General features: G+C 34.8%; 3 protein-coding genes across 8 annotated transcripts; 2 read left to right on the top strand and 1 right to left on the bottom strand.

The window, feature by feature from the left end:
- Positions 1–12,558: 12,558 nt before the first annotated feature.
- LOC140968924 (probable protein phosphatase 2C 60) lies at positions 12,559–16,353 on the top strand. 2 transcript variants are annotated; one of them, XM_073430098.1, is made up of 5 exons: positions 12,559–12,859; positions 13,342–13,768; positions 13,862–14,229; positions 14,849–15,085; positions 15,651–16,353. In XM_073430098.1, exons 2-5 carry the CDS (start codon positions 13,450–13,452, stop codon positions 15,918–15,920), a joined length of 1,194 nt encoding a protein of 397 aa, XP_073286199.1. In that variant the 5' UTR covers positions 12,559–12,859; positions 13,342–13,449; the 3' UTR covers positions 15,921–16,353. The 2 variants fall into 2 exon arrangements, with proteins under 2 accessions (XP_073286199.1, XP_073286207.1); XM_073430106.1 differs by lacking the exon at positions 12,559–12,859 and adding an exon at positions 13,135–13,220.
- Positions 16,354–16,781: 428 nt separating this feature from the next.
- On the bottom strand, positions 16,782–20,029 carry LOC140968938 (protein CHAPERONE-LIKE PROTEIN OF POR1, chloroplastic-like). 2 transcript variants are annotated; one of them, XM_073430119.1, is made up of 3 exons: positions 19,531–20,026; positions 18,189–18,549; positions 16,782–17,193 (listed from the first exon to the last, which is right to left on the bottom strand). In XM_073430119.1, exons 1-3 carry the CDS (start codon positions 19,876–19,878, stop codon positions 17,018–17,020), a joined length of 885 nt encoding a protein of 294 aa, XP_073286220.1. In that variant the 5' UTR covers positions 19,879–20,026; the 3' UTR covers positions 16,782–17,017. The 2 variants fall into 2 exon arrangements, with proteins under 2 accessions (XP_073286220.1, XP_073286228.1); XM_073430127.1 differs by having other exon boundaries at positions 17,038–17,193; positions 18,135–18,549; positions 19,531–20,029.
- Positions 20,030–20,771: 742 nt separating this feature from the next.
- Positions 20,772–25,526, top strand: LOC140968916 (uncharacterized). 4 transcript variants are annotated; one of them, XR_012173851.1, is made up of 6 exons: positions 21,785–21,921; positions 22,005–22,059; positions 22,149–22,196; positions 22,301–22,451; positions 24,801–25,204; positions 25,376–25,526. XR_012173851.1 is itself a non-coding variant. In XM_073430080.1 (5 exons), exons 1-4 carry the CDS (start codon positions 20,772–20,774, stop codon positions 22,048–22,050), a joined length of 267 nt encoding a protein of 88 aa, XP_073286181.1. In that variant the 3' UTR covers positions 22,051–22,059; positions 22,149–22,196. The 4 variants fall into 4 exon arrangements, 2 of the variants coding, with proteins under 2 accessions (XP_073286181.1, XP_073286167.1); XM_073430080.1 differs by lacking the exons at positions 22,301–22,451; positions 24,801–25,204; positions 25,376–25,526 and adding exons at positions 20,772–20,834; positions 21,045–21,133 and having other exon boundaries at positions 21,853–21,921; XM_073430066.1 differs by lacking the exons at positions 24,801–25,204; positions 25,376–25,526 and having other exon boundaries at positions 22,301–22,963.
- Positions 25,527–26,062: the final 536 nt, after the last annotated feature.

Raw genomic sequence — 26,062 nt, 5'->3', positions numbered from 1 at the left:
GGAAGGGTTCTAACTGGCCCACAAAAGTGATCTGTGTGTGTATGTAACTATATATGCACGTATTTACGTAAATGATAAATAAAACAATAATATTAAAAATAAATTATTACAACTAACATATTCATTAATTTAAAATATTAATTTATAACAAATAAAGTACAAAAAAATATAAAATAAATATAAACTAAAAAATATTTAATTTCACATAAAACAAATATACAACTATAAAAATAAAATCTTTGTTGAAAAATTATTTAAAAATGTGTTAAATATTTGTGTTGAAAATGTGAATGTTGAATGTTGAAAATTAGGTAAAATTAGGTGTTGAATATTGAAAATTAGTGTGTGATGATGTAGGTAATGATGTATTTTATTTTTGGATTATTTGTAAAAATTTTCTATAAATAGATCTCTCATTTGTGAAGAAAATCACAATTGAGTTGAGAGAAAAATATTATAAAGTGTGTAGTGTGATAATTTTGAGAGTTTGAGATTTTTACTTTTTTACCGTAAATTTTTACTTTTTCACAACACGTTATCAGCACGAAGCTCTAAAAGTCCTCCATATTTTTCCAAGCTCCGAACAGAAGAAAAAGGTAACAAAAGTAATAATATTTATTTTACTGTTATTTATTTATTGTTTATATATGTAATATATAATATAATGTTATTGTTAGAAATAATAAAAATAATTTTTTCAAAAACTTGTTATAAATCCTGGGAGGATGTTAAGACGACATCCCACACTCCCGGTAAGGGATACGACAAGTATAAAAGCCTATAAGGTTTTTTAAACAAAATAACTTATGACACCTAATTATAATAATGTGATATGATATACATAATTATTTAAATATGACTAATATTATATACACCATATTATTACCATAAAATTATACAAATACATACATTTATTTTCTTATACACCAACGGTAATAAACGGTAACAAAACGGCTAGTTTTTGCTCTATAAATACAATCTCACAAATACATTCAATCACTCCAACTTTCTCTTCTTCTCTAAAAATTATTCTTCATCAAATTTTCGAAGAAAAAAAGAAGATGGCTTTCACGAGGTTATTTTTAATTATTTTGGTTATCATACTCACCAGTCTTGTATTTATCGGAGAATATCCTCCTCGTGTGTTTTCTTTATTTTTACGAATACTTGTACTTGTTGTTTATCCATTACTTTGTATTGCAATATTCATTAACTAATAAAATGCATCGTAATTTTTAGTACCACCATGGCAAACTTGGCAAAGCTCGAATTCATCGCTCTTGATATTACTGGGAAAAACTATATGCCATGGACTCTTGATGTAGAAATGCATCTTGAGTCATTGGGTCTAAGCGAGACCATTAAAGAAAATGGTATATCTTCATCACAAGAAAAAGCAAAAGCTATAATATTTTTACGACGACACCTTGATGAAGGTTTAAAATGTGAATATCTCATCGAAAAAGATCCCATGGCTCTGTGGAAAGGATTAAAAGAGAGATTTGAACATATAAGGGAAGTTATACTTCCGACCGCCCGTGATGAATGGAATATGTTAAGATTCCAAGACTTTAAAAAAGTCAGTGATTACAATTCAGCGATGTATAGAATAATCTCGCAGTTAAAATTTTGTGGACATGAGGTTACAGAATCGGAAATGCTTGAAAAAACATTTTCCACGTTTCACGCATCAAATATAACACTACAGCAACAATATAGAGTGCGTGGATTTGCGAGATATTCTGAACTCATCGCCTGTCTTCTTGTGGCGGAAAAGAACAACGAGCTATTAATGAGAAATCATCAGTCCCGACCCACTGGATCAACAGCATTTCCAGAAGTAAATGCTGTAAGCAAAAATGAATTTAAACCTGGAAACCAAAATCAAAGTTACAGACAAGATTTTGGTCGAGGACAAAATCGAGGTCGTGGTCGTGGTCGTGGACGTGGACGTGGACGTGGAAGTGGTCGTGGTCGTGGACGCGGCCGTGGTTTTGAAAATAATCGAGATAGTTATTTCTATAACTCATCTCAAAAGAACGTCCCAAACCACCCACCGAAAAGGCATCAAGAGAATATGAGTGTTAATGAGAATCACTCAAAAAGATTTGAAAGTTCTTGTTTCAGATGTGGTACTCCAGGACATTGGTCCCGTATTTGTCGAGCCCCTGAGCACCTTTGTAAACTTTATAAAGAATCAATAAAGGGGAAAGAAAAGGAGACCAACTTTACTGAACACAGTGAACCTTTGAGTGGTTCAACTCATTTTGATGCTGGAGATTTTCTGATTGATTTCTCAGATAATGATCAATTTGATGGTGGAATAAATATGTAAAATATTTTATTTTTTATGTATTCGTATGATAATGTTTTATAGTGTGTTATATTGTATTGTATTTTATTGTCAATAATTTTATTTCATTGCATATTTTTTTGAAGTTCAAATATGGAAAATGCTACGAACCAAGCTGAAGTTTGCATACCTGATAGTGGTACAACGCACACTATCCTCCGAGATAAAAGATATTTCTTGGAACTAAAACCAACAAAAACAACGGTGAATACAATATCAGGTCCTGTAGACTTGATTAAAGGATGTGGTAAAGCACAATTTTTGTTACCTAATGGTACAAAATTTTTGATCAATGATGCTTTATATTCACCACAATCGAAAAGAAATTTGTTGAGTTTTAATGATATATATTCCCATGGGTATGATACTCAAACAATGAATGAAGGGAATGAGAAATATATGTGTCTTACCACATATAAATCAGGAAAGAAATATGTGATTGAAAAACTACCAATGCTCCCTACTGGATTGCATTATACACATATACGTCCCATTGAATCAAACATGGTAATTGATAATTCTTCAATATTAACCAATTGGCATGATCGATTAGGACATCCTGGTTCAACAATGATGCGAAGAATTATAGAAAATACACATGGTCATCCATTGAAAGACCAGAAGATCTTTCAGAATAATAAGTTTCAATGTAAAGCATGTTCTCTTGGAAAACTTATTATAAGACCATCACCAGCCAAAATCCAAACTGAATCACCAATGTTTCTTGAACGTATTCAGGGTGATATTTGTGGACCAATCCATCCACCATGTGGACCATTCAGATACTTTATGGTATTGATTGATGCCTCCAGCAGATGGTCACATGTATGTTTATTGTCAACTCGAAATGTTGCATTTGCAAGATTACTTGCTCAAATAATAAAATTGAGGAATCAATTTCCCGATTATACAATCAAGAAAATTAGACTTGATAATGCTGGTGAATTTACTTCCCAGACTTTCAATGATTATTGTATGTCTATGGGAATCATTGTTGAGCATCCTGTTGCTCATGTACATACTCAAAATGGATTGGCTGAATCATTGATTAAACGTCTGCAAATGATTGCTAGACCAATGATTATGAAAACAAAGCTCCCTATTTCTATATGGGGACATGCAATTTTACATGCTGCTTCATTAATTCGCATCAGACCAAGTGCATATCATAAATACTCCCCATTGCAGCTTGCATTTGGTAAAGAACCAGACATTTCTCATCTGAGAATTTTTGGATGTATGGTGTATGTGCCTATTGCACCACCTCAACGAAAGAAAATGGGACCTCAAAGAAAGATTGGAATTTATATTGGTTATGATAGTCCATCGATCATTCGATATCTTGAACCACAGACAGGCGACGTGTTCACAGCACGTTTTGCTGATTGTCATTTTAATGAGGAAATCTTCCCAATGTTAGGGGGAGAACAGAAACATACCGAAAAAGAAATTACATGGTATGTATCATCATTGTTACATCTGGATCCAAGAACAAAACAATGTGAAAAAGATGTACAGCAAATTGTGCACTTGCAAAGAATAGCAAATCAAATACCAGATGCATTTGCAGACACAAAAGGGGTAACTAAATCATATATACATGCTGCAAATGCCCCTGCTCGAATTGAAATTCCGAAGAAACAAATTGAAGATAGTCATGATGTCATTAAACGCCTGAAGCGTGGAAGGCCAGTTGGTTCCAAGGATAAAAATCCTCGAAAAAGAAAATTCATAGAGAAACACAATGATCACAAAATAGAGAATGATGTTCCTGAAGAAACACATAATGATCACAAAATAGAGAATGATGTTCCTGAAGAAACACATGATGATGAAAATGTTTTGTCAGAACCACAAACTGACGAGAATCATGAAATCTCTATCAATTATATTAATACTGGAAAAATATGGAACCGAAAAGATATAGAAGAAATTGATGATATATTTTCTTATAATGTGGCAATCGACATCATAAATGATAATGAAGATCATGAACCAAAATCTTTTGGTGAATGTAAAAATCGGCAGGATTGGATAAAATGGAAAGATGCCATCCAGGTTGAATTGGATTCGCTAAATAAACGTAATGTTTTTGGACCTATAGTCCTTACACCTGAAGGTGTAAAACCTGTTGGATACAAATGGGTTTTTATTCGAAAGCGAAATGAGAAAAATGAAATAGTAAGATATAAAGCTCGACTTGTTGCACAAGGTTTTTCTCAAAGGCCTGGAATTGATTATGAAGAAACGTATTCTCCTGTGATGGATGCAATTACGTTTCGGTATTTGATTAGCTTGGCAGTATCTGAAAATTTAGAAATGCGTCTTATGGATGTTGTTACAGCCTACTTATATGGATCACTTGATAGTAATATATATATGAAAATCCCTGAAGGATTTAAGATGCCTGAAGCACAAAGTTCAAAACCCAGAGAATGTTATTCTGTGAAATTACTAAGATCATTATATGGGTTGAAGCAATCCGGCAGAATGTGGTATAATAGGCTAAGTGATCACTTGATGAAAAAGGGATATGTAAATAATTCAATATGCCCTTGTGTTTTCATTAAGAAAACAACATCCGGATGCGTAATTATTGCTGTATATGTTGATGATTTAAACATCATTGGAACAAATAAGGAAATTCAAGAAGTTGTGTCATACTTGAAAGAAGAATTTGAAATGAAGGATCTTGGAAAAACCAAGTATTGTCTGGGTTTACAAATTGAACAAAAAGAATGTGGAATATTTGTTCACCAGACAAATTATACAGAAAAGATCCTTAAACGTTTTAATATGGACAAATCAAATCCTTTAAGTACTCCAATGGTTGTTAGATCATTAAACATAGAAAAGGATCCATTCCGTCCATGTGAAGATGATGAAGATATTCTTGGTCCAGAAGTACCATATCTAAGTGCTATCGGTGCCCTTATGTATCTTACAAATTGTACAAGGCCTGATATATCTTTTGCCGTAAATTTATTGGCAAGATTTAGCACATATCCAACAAAGAGACATTGGAACGGAATTAAACATATATTCCGTTATCTACGAGGAACGACAGACTTGGGACTTTTGTATTCAAAAGATGCTAATCCAAGTATAATTGGTTATGCCGATGCTGGATACTTATCTGATCCACACAAAGCACGTTCTCAAACTGGATATGTATTTACTCGTGGAGGCACTGCAATTTCTTGGCGTTCACAGAAACAAACACTTGTAACAACTTCATCAAATCATGCCGAGATTATTGCACTACATGAAGCAAGCCGTGAATGTGTGTGGTTAAAATCAATGACTCAACATATCCAAATCTCATGCGGATTATCATTCGACGAGAAGCCTGTGATACTATATGAAGATAATGCTGCATGTGTTGCTCAAATGAAAGAAGGATACATAAAAAGCGACAGAACTAAACATATTCCTCCTAAGTTCTTCGCATTCACCAAGGAGCTTGAGAAGAATAAATGTATTGATGTTCGTCACATTCAATCAAGTGAAAACTCATCAGATCTCTTCACAAAGGCACTTCCTACGACAATATTCAGAAAGCACATATATAATATTGGGATGCGCAATCTACGAAATTTGTGAAGAATTGTTCGTGTCAACATGAGGGGGAGTTTACGTGACTGCACTCTTTTTCCCTTACTATGGTTTTTATCCCAATGGGTTTTTCCTAGTAAGGTTTTTAACGAGGCAGTATAAAAACACGTAATGTATACAATCATTATGATCATCATCACAAGGGGGAGTGTTGAAAAATTATTTAAAAATGTGTTAAATATTTGTGTTGAAAATGTGAATGTTGAATGTTGAAAATTAGGTAAAATTAGGTGTTGAATATTGAAAATTAGTGTGTGATGATGTAGGTAATGATGTATTTTATTTTTGGATTATTTGTAAAAATTTTCTATAAATAGATCTCTCATTTGTGAAGAAAATCACAATTGAGTTGAGAGAAAAATATTATAAAGTGTGTAGTGTGATAATTTTGAGAGTTTGAGATTTTTACTTTTTTACCGTAAATTTTTACTTTTTCACAACAATCTTAACTAATATATAATGATAACAATTTTCAACATAATAAATGAAATCACTTCAATTTTATTACAACACATTATAAATTAAACAAGCTATAGATCATATGTAATATAACATAATGACAAATAACGATAATATAATAAAAATCGAGAGAATAATTGTTACCTGAAATTATGATATATAAAAAAAAAATCCGACCAGAAATGGTATATATAATGAAAGTTCCAATTTAAAATCATACATTTATTTCACATTCAATAAGTTCAATTTAATTAATTAACTATTATTGGACCACTCATACAACAATTATATATATGAGATCTACAAGAAAATTACATACTTTAATAGTTAATTAATAGAAAAATAAATAAATAAATATATTTGTAACAAAATAAAAATGAATTATAAAAGGTTGGGGTGTAGAATATTAAATGATTGGGAAGTTAACTAAAATGTCAAGCAATTAAGGAAGTTTTCAAATTCCAACTCTATAGTCATATTGTCATTAATATAGTTGAATTTTTCCTTAAAAAAAATCTAAGTAGATGACATCAAGAATTCGAATATATATATATATATAGGTTTAATTAATTTCAAGTCTACGTACGAATCCACTTATTTCTACGTACGAGTACCATCAAATTTAATGGGTTCCTCCAAAATTCTAAGTTTGAACATTAAAAACAATAACCCACAAGTTAATTAATAATTAATAGATTTTTTATGTATTTTTTCATAATCTAGTTCGAGTTAGAAATCTGTCTTACAAAATTGATCTGTGAGACGATCTCATAGACGTTTTTGTTTTTTTTTTTCTTGAATAAAACAATTTATAAATAAAAGATGGTGGGTTATTTAGTATATTATTTAAAAATTTTACAATTTTAAAATAGTTATATATAAATTTAGTTTTTTTATTATTATTTAGAGAATGGACTATTCTAATTAGTCGTAGACCTTACTCTTGAGCCGCCCAGCTTAAGATCTTGTTATTATAATTAGTACTTTCCTTGCCTAGAAAATAACTTCACACGCAAAAACGCAATCGGAATATAGATTAGGGCTATTTCAAAATATATGTACATATATAATAGATTAGGGCGACACAAAACGACAGTATTTCTTCCATTGTATTTGGTAACACAATTGATGGAAAATACGGAAGCAAACAAACTTAGTCGTTCACGAGCTACTCAGAACTTGACTCGGTAAAAAACATGTTTGAGATTGTTCGTTAAGATTAACGAGCCGAGCTCGATCTCAATTTCGAGCTTGACAATTTGATCTAGCTCTTAAGGATATTCAGCTCGTTTATGTCGAGCTTGTCCCATATCGAAATCTGAGTGCAAGTGAAGTGATTGAAATGCTCTAAAATGAGAAGTCGGATCTTAAACTCTCATATCTTAGTTGACCATCTTGCTAAAAATTCTTGACGAGCTTGAAAACAAACTTGTTTAATGAGATAAAAAAATGATCTTATTTAACATGTTTGAAATCGATTCCGTTTAACTAGCCGAACTCGATCTAGACTCGTTAAATATGATAAATGAGCTATTAACGAACAATCTAATGATAAAAGCTTGAATCAAGCTCGAGCCTATATATGTTTTAAACGAGTCGAGCTCGAGCCTGATATTGTTCGACTCGACTTGACTTGTTTACATCTCTAATGGAAAAGATACTAGGAAAAAGAAAATCTTGATTTTTAGACTTTTGTTACAGACGAAAACTCAAAATATTATTTTCTTAATTGTTTTAGTACATGAGATGAACCTGCATATTCTATTTGTTGGGCGAATTAATTCAATTTCATCACCAGCAGACTCCAATTTTGAATCGTACCATTATCAGTATTACCTAAAATATACAAAATGCTACTTTTTTTTTTTGGGAACAACGAAATAAGGTGATTATTATTTGAAAATGGCTGGCCGACTAAATAAGAGTAGGTCTCTTGTGAGACGATCTTACGAATCTTTATCTGTGAGACATGTCAATCCTACCGATATTCACAATAAAAAGTAATACTCTTAGCATAAATAGTAATATTTTTTCATGTATGACCCAAATAAGATATCTGTCTCACAAAATACGACCCGTGAGACCGTCTCACACAAGTTTCTGCCACTCAATTAAATAATTGTGTGCATTGTATATATTAGCAATTGCTAAGAATTGATGGAATTCATTCTATACGAGTTGACAAACGGTTTTGAATTATTTAGGGTAATTCGGGTCTATTTAAAAAAATTGGATACATTTTTCTATTAAAAAAAATTATTTAGTTAATGGGCCTATTGATTTTTGAGAATTAAATGTTGGGCAACCTATTTTTTAGGTTCTGTAAATTATTGATTTCTACTTTTGTCAAACCTATGATTTCGAGTTCGTATTTGACAAGTTTCGAGTCATATTTGATCGTTACACGTATCTTCCCATATTCCACACAATGTGAACTTTTTTTAATAGAAATATAGGCATCTTTATTGATTAATAAGTAAATTTATAAACGACAAAATAAAACGATTCAGATTTTTTTATTTAAAAAGAGTATTTGCAAAAAATTATACGTTTAGAAAAATGATTAAATCTATAGATTTTCAGCTAAGTAATAAAAAAATGAAAGGTGGAGCTGAAATTTTTTAAAATAGTGTTTTGGTAAATAAGTGTGTCTATTTTTAATAAAATAACAAAAATATTTTTATTGTAGTGATTGTAAAAGATAAAGTTTGATAAAATACCGTTTGATAGATAAATTTATTGGGTGACCATAATTAATTTTGAAGAATCAGAATCAACATAAAATCATTTTCTTGATTTGAATAAAATTATGCTGAAACAGAAACAAAATACGAGGTGATTTTTTGTTTTTTTTAAGTGAAGAGTAAAGAATAACTTTTCTTTAAAAATAGCAAACACTCTAGAGCGGAAAACTTAAATAAGAAGAATAAATAAAAACAATGTTGATGTAATAATTGTCACTGTTGGTTAAAGCAAATGAAACATGATGTTTGATCTGCTATATAGTTTAAAAGATTTGAGTTGCACAATTATCACCAGTTATAACTTTTAATAAAGCAGCTAACGCTTGTTTATACAATTGGTATACGAGTGAAGTTATGAGTTCAAGTATCCCAAAAAGCATATTTATATACTAATTTGGAGGAAAATGTTGGGTTAAACGTGCATGAATGAGAGTGGTACTGAGATGGGAAGTTCTCGTGCATGAAGCTGCTGACGTTGCCCCACTTAATCTGGTTGGCTGGGTAAGTTGTAAAAAAGTGACATTAGATCTTAACGGATAATACTGTCTCTGATGGAGACATGTCCGACGGTAAGAAAATGATGAAACTGATCTCTAAGGGATATGAGACAATAACAACAGATAGACACACACATTCCAAAACTCATTAGCCTAACAACCCGACCCATTAGCGCCTAAGTATGTACACTATATGATGCCGCGAGTATAAGAAAATAAAGTTATATATTAGCTAACATATATAAATTTTAACCAATTGGTAAACGCTTGATCCAAACAATTATTGTTAAAGCCAAGATCATGAGTTCGATTATCAATGATTACAAAAAGTTCAATTATTTGGAGAGATATCGTCGGATGCAATAATCATCTATGTTGGTTAGAGCAATCAAAACATAGTGTTTGAGATGTTGTACGATTAAAAAAAATTAAACTACACTGTTATCACTAACTATAATTTTTGATAAACCGACAATCGCTCGATCCTACAAACACAACCCACTAAGCCAACAACTCAACATATTAGAGAAATGAACTTGATGCATTATTAGTTTGAGTAAGCTCTAAGCATGTAGCTTTTAAACTTCTCGTGAACCTAATTCAATATACTCAGTATTAATCCATAAACTGTTCAAATATCCACTCATAAGACTATTCAGTGTTGGAAGCTAATGTCGTTATATTTTTCTCTCTTTCAATTACATTCTCATCCCCTGTTCTTCTTTTGACCAAAATCCGTTTTATCCCTTCAAATTTGATAAATTATAAATCACAATGCGTTCCCAGTTCCAAAATCTTACCTCTTTATTTGTTTCGTCCCAATTTTATTGGGACCATTGACGTATTTATGCAGCAGCTGCGTTTTCATCTCGTCAAGTCTGAACCCATATATGCCACCGACTTGGTTTGGTTTATGCGCTGTTACTGTCAAATTCTTTGGCTGTTCAAACTTGTTGGCCGAAAGAGAGATACTACGTTCGAGAAGGAGCTCATCTCTAGCCAAAATAAAATCACGTGCGCCAATAGTAATGGAACAAGTATTCCATGTTTTAATTATTTATTACAACGTACCATTGATACTATTCAATTAATCTTGACCAAAAAAGTAAAATGAGCGATTATATATTCATCCGTCTAACTAACTTTTTCAAGCGCATTTTGTAAGTAGAGATGGCTATATGTTTCCTACCATCATTTTTTATGAAGGGTAGTTTTATTGAGCATATTTACTTGAGGAAAACATAATGGAAGGCCACCACAACTTTCCTTAATCGTTTGATCGAGTAGACTGTTGATGTAACTAACTAAGTTGTTTTATACTGTTGGACTTAGAGCATTTAACCTATAGAGCTTGTTCACATTGAATGAAATATTTTACAAATAAAGACTTGATAAGTAGATGGTAGGTGAGAATGTCCCACATAAGAAAATAATAATATTATTAGTGAGCTTATATTGAGTTACATCTTTGTGAAAATGTAAGAATGATTGGTCAAATTACTCTCTCTCACACATGCCGACGCAGGGGGTGCAAATCATGGACTCGATTTGCAGTGGAAAAGTCTTGACTTGTGTGCAAGTGTACGAGCTGACTGAGGTTCACCTGGCTTTTGCTATTTTTATTTTCGAAAATTCAATTTTGGATGACATTCCATCTGCCTGACTCTCCGTATGATATGTCTGTTGGTGCTCCTGCTGGACTGAATTTGGTATTTCGGTATGGAACCTGAGTGTCTATATATAGAGGCAGCCTCAAGTCTTTCAAGAACACACAACTCGCTCCCATATATTTTTGTTCAACTCTCTTCTTTATTTCGGCTGCTGCTCCTCTGCTCTATCTCGTGATAAAGTTCAGGTATTTTTCAATTCGCTGTTGTATTGTCTCGTGCTAGGTTACTGCTGGTTGTTCCGTTGTATCCTGGAAAACAGACATCCAAGTTCATGCTCGAAGCACATATCGGAAGAGACGAATCTGTTTTATTTCATTGGTTTCTTACTAAAGTTTTTTGTAATATATCCTTGGATATATTACATGTACAATTTTATTGGTTTTAGTTCTGAGAAAATAACAAACAGTAATGTTTTTGGTAAATTGTCATCTCAAATACATATGAATTTCATATAAGAATTATTCCATACACCATTTAGTACGGTCTGAACGAGTAAATAGAAAATTACCAAGCCAATCCTCTATTTTATGTGGTGGGACAAACTTAACCAAATTCGACAACTTTTAACACTATTTTGGTCAGTGGGGAAATTGCCAATCCAACCCAATCCAACATAATCAGCTTGTTTTATGTGGCGAGACGGACGGATCTTGTTGTTTAGTCCGGTTTTTCTATATATTAAAAAACATTCTAAATACTTTTTTATATTTAGATTAGATAAATCAATTAAATGTTTAACAAAAGAAATATTATGGTAACATAAAATTTAAAAACTACAGGCCATATGTATCCATCAACTTTTATATGTTAGCATCGATGAGGTGTCACTCACCTATTAGNTATATTAAAAAACATTCTAAATACTTTTTTATATTTAGATTAGATAAATCAATTAAATGTTTAACAAAAAAAAAAATATATATATATATATCGATTTATCATTCTTACCATATCATGTTACGAACCAAATGTGATATAATATACACACATACACATAATTGCTTATTTATTTTTGAAGTTGATGGATACATATGGCCTCTAGTTTTTAAATTTTGTATAACCATAATATTTTTTTTTGTTAAACATTTAATTGATTTATGTAATCTAAATATAAAAAAGTATTTAGAATGTTTTCTTTTTTTAAAAAAAGATGTTTATTCATTTTCTCCCTCTATATTTTCTCTATCTAATAGTGTGTGTGGAACCCAGAACCGGACCTCTCCTTTGCTGGCTTGAACCTCTCCCTTGTTGAACTTTAATGGGGTCTGTCCACACTTTCGCTTGCCTCAATCAAGCACGCAATTCTATAAATACTCTGCTTCTCCTCTCCCTATAAATCTTTTGGGGTTCTTTTTTTCTTTTACTATTTCATCACCACTTCACATTCACAAATCTTGCTTTGCTTGAAAAAGAGAACTAAAAACAAAACCCACTTCAGTTTTTCCTTTTCCCTTTGATTTGATGGATCTAAAGATCTAATTCCTCTCACTTTCAGATTTTTTTTCTAAATCAATTGTAAAGGTAACTTCTTTTGCATATCTCAATCTTGTGTATTGTTCTATTCAAAAAAGTTGTAAATTGAATTGATACTGTTGGCGGCTCAAGGGTTTGAAGACTTTTTTTTCCCTCCTGCTTTTGGGAGGTTGAACTTTCTAGAATTTCAACCAGTTGACCCAAAAATGGCCCGAGAAATCAGTTAATTTTAACCATTTTGTATTTCGGAACCCTCCCCTCCCTCTTTCCCTCGGAGCTGAATTTTCTTGACACAGTCAGGTTCCTGGGTGGTTTTTTGGATTATTCATATAGGACCTGTGTTTACTTGGAAGGTCGTTTTATACTTTTATTAGTTTCCTTATAGCAACTTTCCAGAATCGGGCGTAAAGTAGGGTGATCATAATGCATATATATTGGTTTTCATTTTCTTAGATTGTTGATGTTCGTTCATATTCTAAATCTGTTTGTTTTGTGTTGTGCTGGTCTCTGGTCTTACTTTGTGCTCGTAGGCGAGAGATTGATTTATGGTGATGCAATCGAGTTTAATCTAGGAAAACAGGTAGCCTCAGTGCTTGTCGGATGCTGATAATTTGATGGTGGTTCAGATGGGATGAGGGATGTTTTCTGGGTTATTGAAATTATTGAGGGCCTGCTTTCGGCCAAAGGCTGAGCGATATGCTCGCACAAGTTCAGACTCCGGTGGTCAACAAGATGGACTTCTGTGGTATAAGGACTCAGGGCAGCATTCTTGCGGAGATTTTTCGATGGCTGTAGTTCAAGCAAATAATTTACTTGAGGATCAGAGCCAACTTGAATCTGGTTGTCTCAGCTCGAATGATTCAGGTCCATATGGTACTTTTGTGGGAATTTATGATGGACATGGTGGTCCTGAGGCTTCTCGGTTCATCAACGAGCACCTCTTTCAACATTTGAAGAGTAAGTCCTGTAATTATTGTTCAATTGAGAAATTGGATCGGTGGTGCTCTTGAGAAACCAAGTTTTATTTATCACATGTATCGATTTTTTCAGGGTTCACTGCAGAACACCAAACAATGTCAGTAGAGGTTATTCGGAAGGCATTTGAAGTTACGGAAGATGGCTTTTTCTCAGTCGTCAGCAGGCAATGGCCAATCAAACCCCAGATAGCAGCGGTGGGCTCCTGCTGCCTTGTTGGAATCATCTGCAGTGGAACTCTTTATATTGCTAGTCTTGGTGATTCTCGTGCTGTTTTGGGGAGACTGGTCAAGGCTACAGAGGAGGTCCTCGCCATTCAACTCTCGATTGAGCACAATGCGAGTCATGAGTCTGTGAGGAAGGAGCTGCAATCTCTACACCCTGATGACCCACAAATTGTTGTTCTAAAACATAATGTATGGCGTGTGAAAGGTCTTATACAGGTTGGTTCATTTGACCACATTTTGCTGCAAACCTTTATTCTGTGCTGCTATCATTTCTGTTGGCTATTAATTCATGATGGGAGCTACTGTGTCCTTGAAGTGGAAAAATCTTAATCAGATTCCCGTTGTACATTTCTATTATGAAGAGATGGTTTGGGACCACATTTGCTTTTGAAACTGTTCCTTCCTAAACGTAAAAGGCTGATGCTGTGGTGACGTGGTTTTTGTCAGCTTCTCATGCATGATTTCTACATGATTAGCTGTGGTTTAGAAATTTTATTTCATTATCTGCCAATTGGTTCCATCATGATCCTCTTTTGATAGAAGAGATAATTTGCACTGACCATTATGAAATCTAGAACTATTGAACAATTAGAGATGCATCCTTTAAGACAGAACGGTTGGACAAAGTTTTTCTTTAATTCGCGTTATTTTTGGGAAATCCTGCAAAAAAATTTCTTACCATTTATTTATCTATTTACTATTTGTGGGATTTGTGTTTAAGCCAGCAAATCATCTCTAAATATTCATTCTGCATGAGATGTCTTATCTTTGGGCGAGCTACTGTTGCATTTGACCTTGGTCAGTGTTTAGTTGGTCTGAATGTGTCATTTTACAGATCTCAAGATCTATCGGAGATGTGTATTTGAAGAAGGCTGAATATAACAGGGAGCCACTGTATGCAAAATTTCGTCTGCGTGAATCCTTTAAAAGACCAATTTTAAGTGCAGAACCAGCAATTACCGTGCAACCGTTACTACCTCATGACCAGTTCGTCATATTTGCCTCAGATGGCCTTTGGGAGCATCTTACCAACCAAGAAGCAGTTGATCTGGTCCAAAATCATCCACACAGTGTAAGATATTTAACCCATGGAGACGATATTGCCTTTATTGTTTGGATTGTAACATAGTGCACCACATGCTTACACATTTTGAAACTAATACATGGACATATTAGTGTTGTCTTCTCCTGTGTGTGTACCTTCTGTTCTTTCATAAATTTATGAGAGCTCGGCTCTACACAAGCATATCTATCATAACTTGAAAAGAATGGTGACTCCTAGAATCTTATTTTGGGTCCATGTTAGCTCCAATTACTGACCAACTGTAGCTGTTGTTATTGATAACAAAGTTTCTAGGCATGATGGTCGAATACTATAAATGATGTTTGATAATATGTGTGTTGGCCAATGTCTAAAAAGACTAATGACGCGACTTTAAGTGGCAAAAAATTAATTAGAGGCTGCATAGGACAAAGTAAGGGAAACAAACAGTGTCTACGTGCTGATGCCTGATAGTAAAAAAAGGATTATGTATTTAATTTCCATGTTGCATTCCATTTCATAAAAATTAAAATCAAAATTACCTTAATTCTAGTGAGAAGAAAAGTTATCAATTTTTTTTACCTTAATTGTGCAGGGCATTGCAAGAAGATTAGTGAAAACGGCATTGCAAGAGGCTGCGAAGAAGAGGGAGATGAGGTACTCAGACCTGAAGAAAATTGATCGCGGGGTGCGTCGTCACTTCCATGATGACATCACAGTTGTGGTATTATTTCTTGACTCAAATCTGGTGAGCCGGGCTAGTTCAGTCAAGACTCCTAAAATATCCATCAAGGGAGGTGGCATCAATCTTCCTCCCACCACTCTTGCACCATTTACCGTGCCTATGGAAACTGGCTCTACTTGACTGTCAACTGTTTCTTCTGACGCCATGTGAATACAGGCAGGTAGCTAATAGCGAAAGGGGAGCAGCAGCCTGGAATTCTTTAATGTGCTCTGTAATTTTAAATTGAAGACGAATACTCCCTATTATTTTGGTGCCAAAGTGAAGCAGGAAAAAAACCCAACTTCAAGGTGACATCCACTATAGTTTGTTTTTTGGAGCAGATTTACATCTGCATTTGTCTTCTATATCCCTATGCTCTTCTCCTGTATTTTCTTTCTATCTTCTTATCCCTTGTAGATACTCGTGAAACTTTAGGCTAAATGACTTTGTGACTCTTATTTTGAGATGAGTTTAAGCTAATAAGATAAAGGAAAACAGCTTGCAGTGGAAAGAAAATAGCTACTTATAAGTTATGCATATTTGTTCTTACGAGAAGATATAGGTTGTTGGTTTCGATGATGGTGGTGATTTACAATGCAGCTTCAGATTTACTTCTTTTCAGTTAGATCTAGTCGATGACTCTCAATGGTTCGAGTTTGTGACTCAATTCTTTTCTTTTGAAAAGTGGCGATCCTTGTGCCTTGAACAGATAAACAACTCGAGGAGTTATTATCATGAGTTGATTAATTTCCCGGCAATTATTTGGGAAGAATCAGACTTTACAAATTATGTAATATTTGAGTTGGATAAAGTTTAAACCATCCTTCAGCACTTTCACGTCATTCCCTGAACCATTTTTCGTAGACAAAAATGACAAATTTCCAATCTGTTTCCGTGCAACAAGCAAATCAACAAAGGAAACTACGACAGACAATGTTTTTGGCAATAGTTTCTGTCCAAAATGCACGAAAAATGTAATGACTCCTTCGGTGCCATCCAAAGTTTCAAGGCAACTGAGTACAATAAAGATGACTATTTTCAAGATTAATCCAGGACAAACACAAAACTGCTGTATAGATATAGATGGAAGCGAATATGTTCACTAACATACATTCTACCACATTGTACTCGACGGACAAACGACAGCATGGATTGGCTTTTGCGAGGAATTACATACACATGCACCACCATAGCATGATAGAATATAGGCCGTATATGTCATAAATTTGTGAGTCATCCTATCTCAAGTATAAGGAGACCAAAAGCTGTGAGAATAGTATAAATTCACTCACAACGGTAGCGGGAGAGTGTATTCCCATAAACGGGACGATATCAACTTGCAACCAACTCTCAACTGCTGAACCCACTACTGCACCAGCCACAAGCCCTCCAATAGTAATCACTGTTGCCTTCCCTGCATAGACGTTATTATTCATGCTAAAATTCAAATATTAAATCCTAAAACCAGATTTGATATATCCTAACTTCTAAGGGACGTGATCTGGAAGCCACCTAGAGAATCCTTATCAAGACACACAACACAAAATCACATTCGTAGCACAACGAGACTCGTTATATATAAATCAAGATCCAACAAGAACAATTGCTTGTTTCTGGATTGAGTATTCAAGCATGACACGAGGCAGATAAAAAAAATGATTTCTGTAATATCAGTAAATTAAATGTTGTTACGTGCTCATCGGGAGCAGTGTTCATCAATTTTCAGACCTCGAACTTAAGGTTCCCAAGAATAACCAACATATGTTGAATGGGTCAACGATCTTTCATGTCTCTCTTTCACTCAAGGAGCAAAATACAATGCTTATAGTTCCCCCACAAGTTTCTGTGCATGAAAAGGGACAAATTACAAAGAAATCAAGGAGAAAGTTTCCTCGACGTTCTTCACAAGTCCTTTCACCTTGAACTACTACAGGGTACCAAATAGCTTAGAGTTATTTTTTCTGGTTCCCCTGAAAGGAGCTTTAGTATCCTTGCTTGTTACATATATCCATATACACTTACTCAACACGAATCAAGAATTTCAAGTACAATATGTTATTTCAAGAAAGTGAAATGGTCATACTGGCAAACAGCCTGCTTAATAGTTTCTAAACCTGTGAAGTCTGACAAGTGCTACCGTAGACAATCATATAAAAATAGGTTTTTTTTCGACGTTCAGAGAATTGCAAAACCAAGAACTTAAATCAAATAAATATGGTTAAACGAGCTCCCAACCAGAAACACGACATCAAACCTTTGCCCCAAGTACTATTATAGACAATCATTGACAGCCAAAAAATGCAAAACCAATAATTCAAATCAGCCTAGAATAGTTAAATTTAAAAGGGGGTTTACCAGAAATATACGGTCAAACACCCTGCTAATGAATAATGTCATATGTTTTCTTACCCAACTTGATATTTTTCTTGGTCATGAAATACAAGGATGTCCCAAAACTAGTTGCTAAGATCAGGCCAGGCACATCAGCCCCTGCATATGGCGCCATGGAAGATGCTGAAACTCCATTTACATATGTCAAGACCATTAAAGCCCCATAAACTCCAGCTTGCACACCCAAGTCACTGGTTGACGGTACTTCAACCGAGAGGGGTGAATTTTTTACAGTACCCTGTAGCCATTTAGGCATTGAATCCATTTTAGGAGCGTTTACAGGTTTAACATCAGCATAACGAATGTTGCTATTCACAACTTTCCCCGCTCTCCTTTGTGATAAGCTTTGCATCAGCAGCATATCATATGCAGCCTCTAACTGTATGGTGATAAGCCATATTAAACCATGTATTGGCAAGAATGAAATAGCTCTATGTAAAGTCCTGAAATATACTGCAGGATACACATTTAAAAAAGATTGAAGTTAACTGGTCTACAATTTCAGAAGCTATGCATCTCTTATGTGGAAGCTTATGATAATCCAATCACTAAATGTTTCAACTCGCGTCTTTCATCAAATGAGCACATTTTCATGGGCATGCAATACGGGCACATTATCCTAACTCTGGTGGATTTTCTCTCATTTTTTATTTAATCCAGTTGCTTTTCTTTTTTCTTTTCGCGATTGCGTATTAGTGGAGTCTAGATTATCTGGTTTCTTTAGAATGAACGAATGATTGTTTAGACCCTACAGTTCCCCTGCCCTCAACATATTGATTTTCAAAGCTCAAATCCATCTTCATTTTTCCATACTTCAGGAAAACTGGGCAGTGCACACCGGTATTCAAGTTACAGTTCTCTCTTCTGCTAAATTGAATCAAATGTATCCTAGTTATTCATAGGGGTAAAAACAAATTCTATAATTTCTTTTTTAAAATGTAGAAGTGACAAAATAATAATTTTAACGTGCGTGACAGGTGTCACCTACATGCAGGTGATAATCCTTGTACAGAACTGAAGACATGTTTCTTATATTCAACGTCTAATTAAAACCATGGATGAACAAAACTTGCCAGCAAATTACATGAAAAAACAAAAATCAAGAACTTTTGTTCTCCTCAATTCCTCGAATCTTAAAACAAAACAGATACAGATTTTCACATGAATATATATACCTATACAAAGCCACAAACTTGAGCAGAAACCCGTAATTCCCAAGCTATGAAATGGAAATATAAACACTATATCTACTGTAATAAGCAAATCCCACAACTTAGTTTCCACGAAAACATGAGTAATCGCTATTAGCAAATAGTAAAGATCCTCCCAAAAAAACAATGTACAGGAAATTTCAACAGACCTGAGAAATTGCTTGCTGGTCATCTTTACAAGCAGCAACAAGTGAATTCTTGGCTCGAAGAATATCCTCAAACGAAGCCTCCTCAGGAACACCGAGGAGTTTAAGGGCATTCTCAACGGACATCTCGAAAGACGCCGAATCGTCAGCCCGTGAGCCAGCTTGGATCGGCAAAGCTAACACGCGCCGGGTGAACAGTGTACCCCAAGAACCACGACGGTCTGGCTTGAACGCCTTGATTATGGGAAACGAAGGAGGCCGGCGACGAGTTGGGGGACTGGGACGATATGACCCGGCCGGTCCGCGGGCCAGAAGTGAGTGATTTGGCCGGACCAATAGAGCTGTAACCATTTTCGTGCGTGGCTGTGTGAAGAATGAAAGGGGCAAATGGCAGAAGCAATCAAGATTATTGGGGAGCTATCATGGTTAAGTAGTGTAGAAGGGAGGGAGATGATGATGTCGCCTTTTTGGCAGTAAGCTATTATAATTCTTCCTATATACAATAATCATGTAATAAAATCATGTTTAACATAAATTTTGATTTTTTTTTCCTTTCAAAGTTATCCCCTCCATGTGTCCAATTTTGGAAGTACCAGTAACATTTTTTGATCTTCTTCTCACGTGGAATTAACCAAATAAAATGAAAGCAATATTTACCTATCTTGAATTAACATGTTTTTATAAAATAAGTGAAAATCAGTGGTCCAATATGTGCATAGGTTTGTCAAAGCTGACATCTATCATCTATGGATTGGAAAAAGCTTGAAACGAAGATCACAATTAAAAGAATGGCCAAAAATAATAGCTGAGATCGATGAATAAATACGTACTTGATGGTTATTGATGAAAATGTAATTTTATTCCTTTACTCCTGAGCACAACTAAACTAACTATATTAATATGTTGAAATACCTATTTATTTAATCATATACTAACATCAATTAATATGTTTGAGTGTGTGGCTGTTGGAAGGCCTGTCAAAGCAGTGGAGCCAACACACTCTGCGTATGATAATGGCCGAATGATGGCCTGAATGGTGCCTAAAGTTGGCTTATTGTATGCCAATTCTGTGGCTGGAAACTCCACTCTTCGTAGTGAAGTGTGTTGGAACCTATGAATGGTTCGTTGTGAACCGCTGCATCTTTTTCCATAGATAAGCAGAAAGAAATACAGCCACGACGAAGAGATAGTCACAAGAAGTTTGCTTGCTGGAGGGTTTGCCCCGCTTTTCCCGGCAGTTGGCCATGCTAGTTTCAGAAGTGGGTTTTGTTGCAGAGCAGGGGATCAAGTTGTATCTCTTACTGAACGTAAGAGCAACAAGAAAGTAATAATTGTTGGTTCGGGCTGGGATGGGCTGGTCTAGGAGGTGCTCAGCACCTTTGCCAACAGGTCCTCTAAAATTGCTTGATTGTGTGGATAACAAGTGTGCCACATTTGATACTATTTGGCAAGAAGTGTAGATGATACCAAACGGTGACATATATGATGTTAAATATGGTTCTGGAATTTGGTTTCAGGGGTTTGATGTTACTGTTCTTGAAGGTGGTTATGATTTTGGGCCCAAAATAAAGTCCCTTAGCCCTGAAGATGCGAGTATCCGTGGCAAGTATCATGTTCTTGAATTTGGTCTCTCTTTGTGAGATGCGTACATGGTGTAGTTCCAGAGCTTGCATCTTAAAAAATCAACGCTTTACCATTGCTCATTGATTGGGAAATCTTGAATTCTTCTTTATAGTGACTCTGTTGTGGGTTTAAACTGTGTCATTGAGAATCTCCATGAAGTACATATAACATGAAGTGAGAGAGGCAACTTTTGCCCTTTAGAATTTCGAAATATGACTGGTTACATTACTTAATCCCAGTGAGTGATATTGTTTTGCCTTCGTTATGTATATTCTGTTTGAAAATAAGGATGAACATTGAAGTGTATTGGACTCAATGATTGCCTCTACGTCAAAAAGTATAACCTGTGGGCTGTGGTTAAAGTTCTAGCCAAACTTACTTATACCATACCAGAGCCCACACTATACATTTTTGTCGGTCCGTCGGTTTGTTGGCTTAGGTATTTTGTTGCTCCACAAAAATTTCATTCCAATAGTTTCGTTAAGTTGCAATTTATGTCAATCGAATGCATGACCTTTTTTCTTTTACAAATCGTTGATTAAGCTTTTGTTGTTGTACCAAAACTTATAAATGATTGTAAATGTGCAACCTTAATATTTGTAAATCGCATTACAATTCAAATACCATGTTTTGATTGCTATGCTAGCTGAGACAACCAACATAGTATGATGTGATTGAATCAACATGCAAGTTTTCCTTCAGGTTGAATATCCAATATTTCAAGATGTCCAGCAATTGCCAACTCCATTTGGCACATTATTTCACACTCAGGTGTGTCTCTCCTGGAGCAGTTAGACTATTTGAAACAAAACAAGATTCTGATTTTCACTAACTGACTTATCTTACTGCCATAGTTTGTTCGACTGCCATTCTTTGACTGGTTTACATCCCTTGCTCTAATGACCGCAAGTATTCTCAATCACAAATTTACCTGGTTTGCAAAATAAAGCATCATAAATCTAAGAATCCTTTCTGGCTTTAATAACTTCCGTTTGCAGCTATCGATTTTTACAATACAGACGTTGCTTGGAGGAAATATGATCCTGGTGAGAAGATTTGAATTTTTCATGGACTCTTTTCTATTGAAACTTGTGATCATGTCTGAGTAAATACATTTGATGTAATTTGTTTGTTTTCTTGAACTGCTCAGTTACAGAAAGGGAGATGCTCAAACAGTTTGGATGCTCGGAAAGGCTCTATCAAGATGTTTTTTATCCCTTGATTCAAGTTGGACTGTTTGCTCCTACAGAGCAATCTAGTGCCGCTGCAACATAAGGATTGCTTTCGTTCTTGCTAACCAGGTTTGATGGGTCAAGTATTTTCTTTTATTATAGAGTTTGTTTTGCTCGCTTTTTGACAATCATTATTCAATCATTGACACAAGATCTAGGCATTATAAAATGGGGAGGTAGGAGTAATATCTTGGTGAACCTATGCGATTTTCTTTGCATGGTGAACTAGTAGTGCATAACTTCATATTTATGCTCCTCTTTTAAGATTAATACTTTTTATTTATTTTATTTTAAACTACAAGTTGACTGGTTCCCCTTTCATGGTCTGGTATATAAACATTTGGATATGGTATTATGAACGTTGGTAGATAAATGAAAACATGCTTTTAGCTAAGTACAAACACGATACATGATTTTGGTAGCTTCCTCTGTACATATATATGTTAACTTGTACGAGAACTTTCTTCTTCAGAAGTCAGAAATGACAGTATCTTTCTGTTTCCGCACAATTTTATTCCACTTTAACATGGTATCAGAGCAACTGCTTGCGATCCTTCTCTGATTTGTTCTTCGATTCTTTTTTTTTTTTAATGAATCTATAGCTCCACTGTAGTGCGGATTTGAGAATCTGTACGCGAGCACTGTCAATTCCTTTGCGAGGTATTTCGATCGAGATCCGTTTTTCTCCAAGTTTCCTCCACGGCAGTTAACATCGGCTTCAATGATCCACTCTACATACATCCTTCTGATACTCTTGGTATGAGCCTTATTACTGATCACTTGATAGGCACCGATAATTATGGAGTTTGGAGTCGCGCCATGCTCATCGCATTACATGCTAAGAATAAAATCGGATTTATCGATGGCACATGTCGAAGACCTACTTTCGAACAACCTACATTACATGAATGGGAGAGATGTAATGCATTAGTGTTGTCTTGGGTTATGAATTATGTTTCAAAAGAATTCTTTGGAGGTATTGTTTATGCAATTGATGCATCTACAGTCTGGACCGATCTCAAGGAGCAATATGATAAATTTAATGGTTCAAGGATTTTTTCTTTGCACCGAGAAATTGGCAGGTTGACACAAGCTGGTAACACTATCTCGAGTTACTATTGTAGGCTTGAACAATTGTGGGATGAGTATTCATCATTGGTTGTGCTTCCTTCATGCGAATGTGCTACAGCGAAACAATACATTGCGCATGATCAGCAACAAAAGCTATTAAAATTTCTGATGGGATTAAATGAAAGTTATACCCCAATTCGAAGCCAAATCTTAATGATGAGCCCTCTGTCCTCTGTAGGTCAAGCCTTTTAGATCATATCTCAAGAAGAATCACATAGATCCTTGTCTACGACTGAACTCCCATCAGCAGCGGCTTTCTCTGTACAAGGCAAGTCAAATTATCAAAAAAAGGATGTTTTGACATGTGACTACTGTAACTGAAATGGTCACACTAGGGAATTTTGTTGTAAGCTTGTTGGTTATCCCCCGAGCCATAGGCTGTATAAAGCTCCTAATGGTAAGAAGGGCCAGAATGGAAAGATTTACAAGGATAATCCTCGACATCAGAGGCCATCTGCAAACTTAACAGATGGTGCACAGGTAGAGGCCTCACTTTTGACCAACACAGCGGACAAAAATACTACTGTCCCCTCCATCTTTACACCTGCTCAGTATGCTGAAATTTTGTAAAGATTGGTGTCTTGAACCTACACCAATCTTGAGGGCGAATGTTGGTTGATAAATGAAAACACGCTTTTAGCTAAGTACAAACACGATACACGATTTTGGTATCTTCTTCTGTACATATATACGTTCAACTTGTATGAGAACTTTCTTCTTCAGAAGTTCAGAATTGAAAATATCTTTTTGCTTCCGCACAATTTTATTCCACTTCAACAATGTCGAGGGAAAAAAATATTTCAACCATGGATGGATTTCTTGAAATCCCAAGGCTGCAGGTTTTTGGAAGGCAGAAAAGTTACAGATATCCTCCTTATTGAGGAAACAGGTTGCATTCCTCAATTAATTTGTGAGAGAGAGAGTTTTAAGGCTGATGCCTTCGTATTGTTAGTATGTTACCATTGCCTAAACCAACGCTGATGTTCGACATGGGCCTGTGGATTTTGAAGTGTGGCACTTGTGATATTCATTGTTGTGCTCTGTCAATTTGTTTTTACATACTGTTATTTTCACTTTAGTGCAGTATTACGTGCACTTTCTGAAAATTCTGAACTTGAAAAGCATAGATTTGCTTACTGTGAAGATTCGGCTTGATGGAAGTTACCTATGCCTTAATAATTTTTGTTTTTTCATAAAGCTGCAAGAAATATGTAAAATATCTCTAGCTTCAAATTTGATACTAGTTCGTTTACTTTGTTCATCCTTTCTACACATCCGTATGAACAGGTTAACATTCCATATGCGAGCAATGTATCATCCGGATTCGATGGTTCTTGTGCTTGGACATTTTTGACTTGAGCATTCATTATGATGAACTAAAAGGCAGTACGTCGACAGTTATTGAAACTAATTTTATAAGAAAACACCTTTCTTCAGTCTTATCCTCTTTGTATCTCATTTTTCTTTACATCTGCTTCATGAACAAACATTATAAAAATACAGTACAAACTGTATGTCTGATAATTAATAGTTGATATTTTTAGTGCAGTATCATGCCAATGTCTTGTTGCCTTTGAAGGATGACAAAATTATTGAAAAAGTCGTGTTTTGGCTCTCAAAATGTGTCAAGGACTTTGAAAATGCAACGGTCATCGAAAGATTTCCAAAATTTCTGACTCATTATTTTCCAGGTAACATTTTGAAAGTTTTGTCATTAACAACTTTGTCCATACTTCTTTTTCACCTCCGTCATCTGGTGAAAATTTTTAAGATTCAATATTTGGCATCTTATTTCTCAATCAAGTCTCCCTCACTTAGAGATGATAATTTTTTTACCTCGAATCTTGTTTCATTGTGTTTAGGTTTGTACAAGTATATGATACGAGGATCTACATCGTTTCCGAATTTGTTCATGGCTGGAGATTGGATAATAAACCGCCATGGTTCTTGGTCACAGTCACAGATACTTTAAAAGAAAATGGAAATCTGAAATCATTTCAATTACTTAAAAAATGATCTTATCTAACAGGAATCATTTAATTGCATTTTTGTCTTTTAATAGGAAAAAACTTATGTTACTGGACTGGAGGCTGCCAATAGAGTGGTGGATTATCTTGAAGAAGGAGCATTTGCCAAAATGATACCACTCGAAGAAGACGAACCTCACATTCAGTCGCTGCGATTCTTGAATCGAAATCTCAATGACATAAGGGCTCAGCTTCCATTTTCAAACTATTTCCTGCAATAGCGGCTGACCGATGAGCTCAATATGGAGCAGCCAGTTGTGTAAATGCCAGTTTATGTCCATGAATTGGATACAATATCTTAATATGTAAAGTTTGCTATATTGTACGTTAACATTTTTGATTTTCATGTTTCTTAGTTTGGATAAAAGAAGGGAAAAAGCTTCATATTCCTCTCCAATTGCTGAATATTTTCGTTTACTTTTTGGATAGATGCTTCATTCCCCAGTTACCTCACTTTCCTTTACTTTATTCCTGAATATTTTCATGAATCTTTCCACTAGTTCTTCTCTCTACTTCGTTTCC

The sequence above is a fragment of the Primulina huaijiensis genome, chromosome 2, assembly GCF_012295235.1.
Source record: "Primulina huaijiensis isolate GDHJ02 chromosome 2, ASM1229523v2, whole genome shotgun sequence".
NCBI classification, from domain to species: domain Eukaryota; kingdom Viridiplantae; phylum Streptophyta; class Magnoliopsida; order Lamiales; family Gesneriaceae; genus Primulina; species Primulina huaijiensis.
The sequence above is the reverse complement of the archived record's forward strand: the minus strand, read 5'-3'. Positions and strand labels throughout refer to the sequence as shown.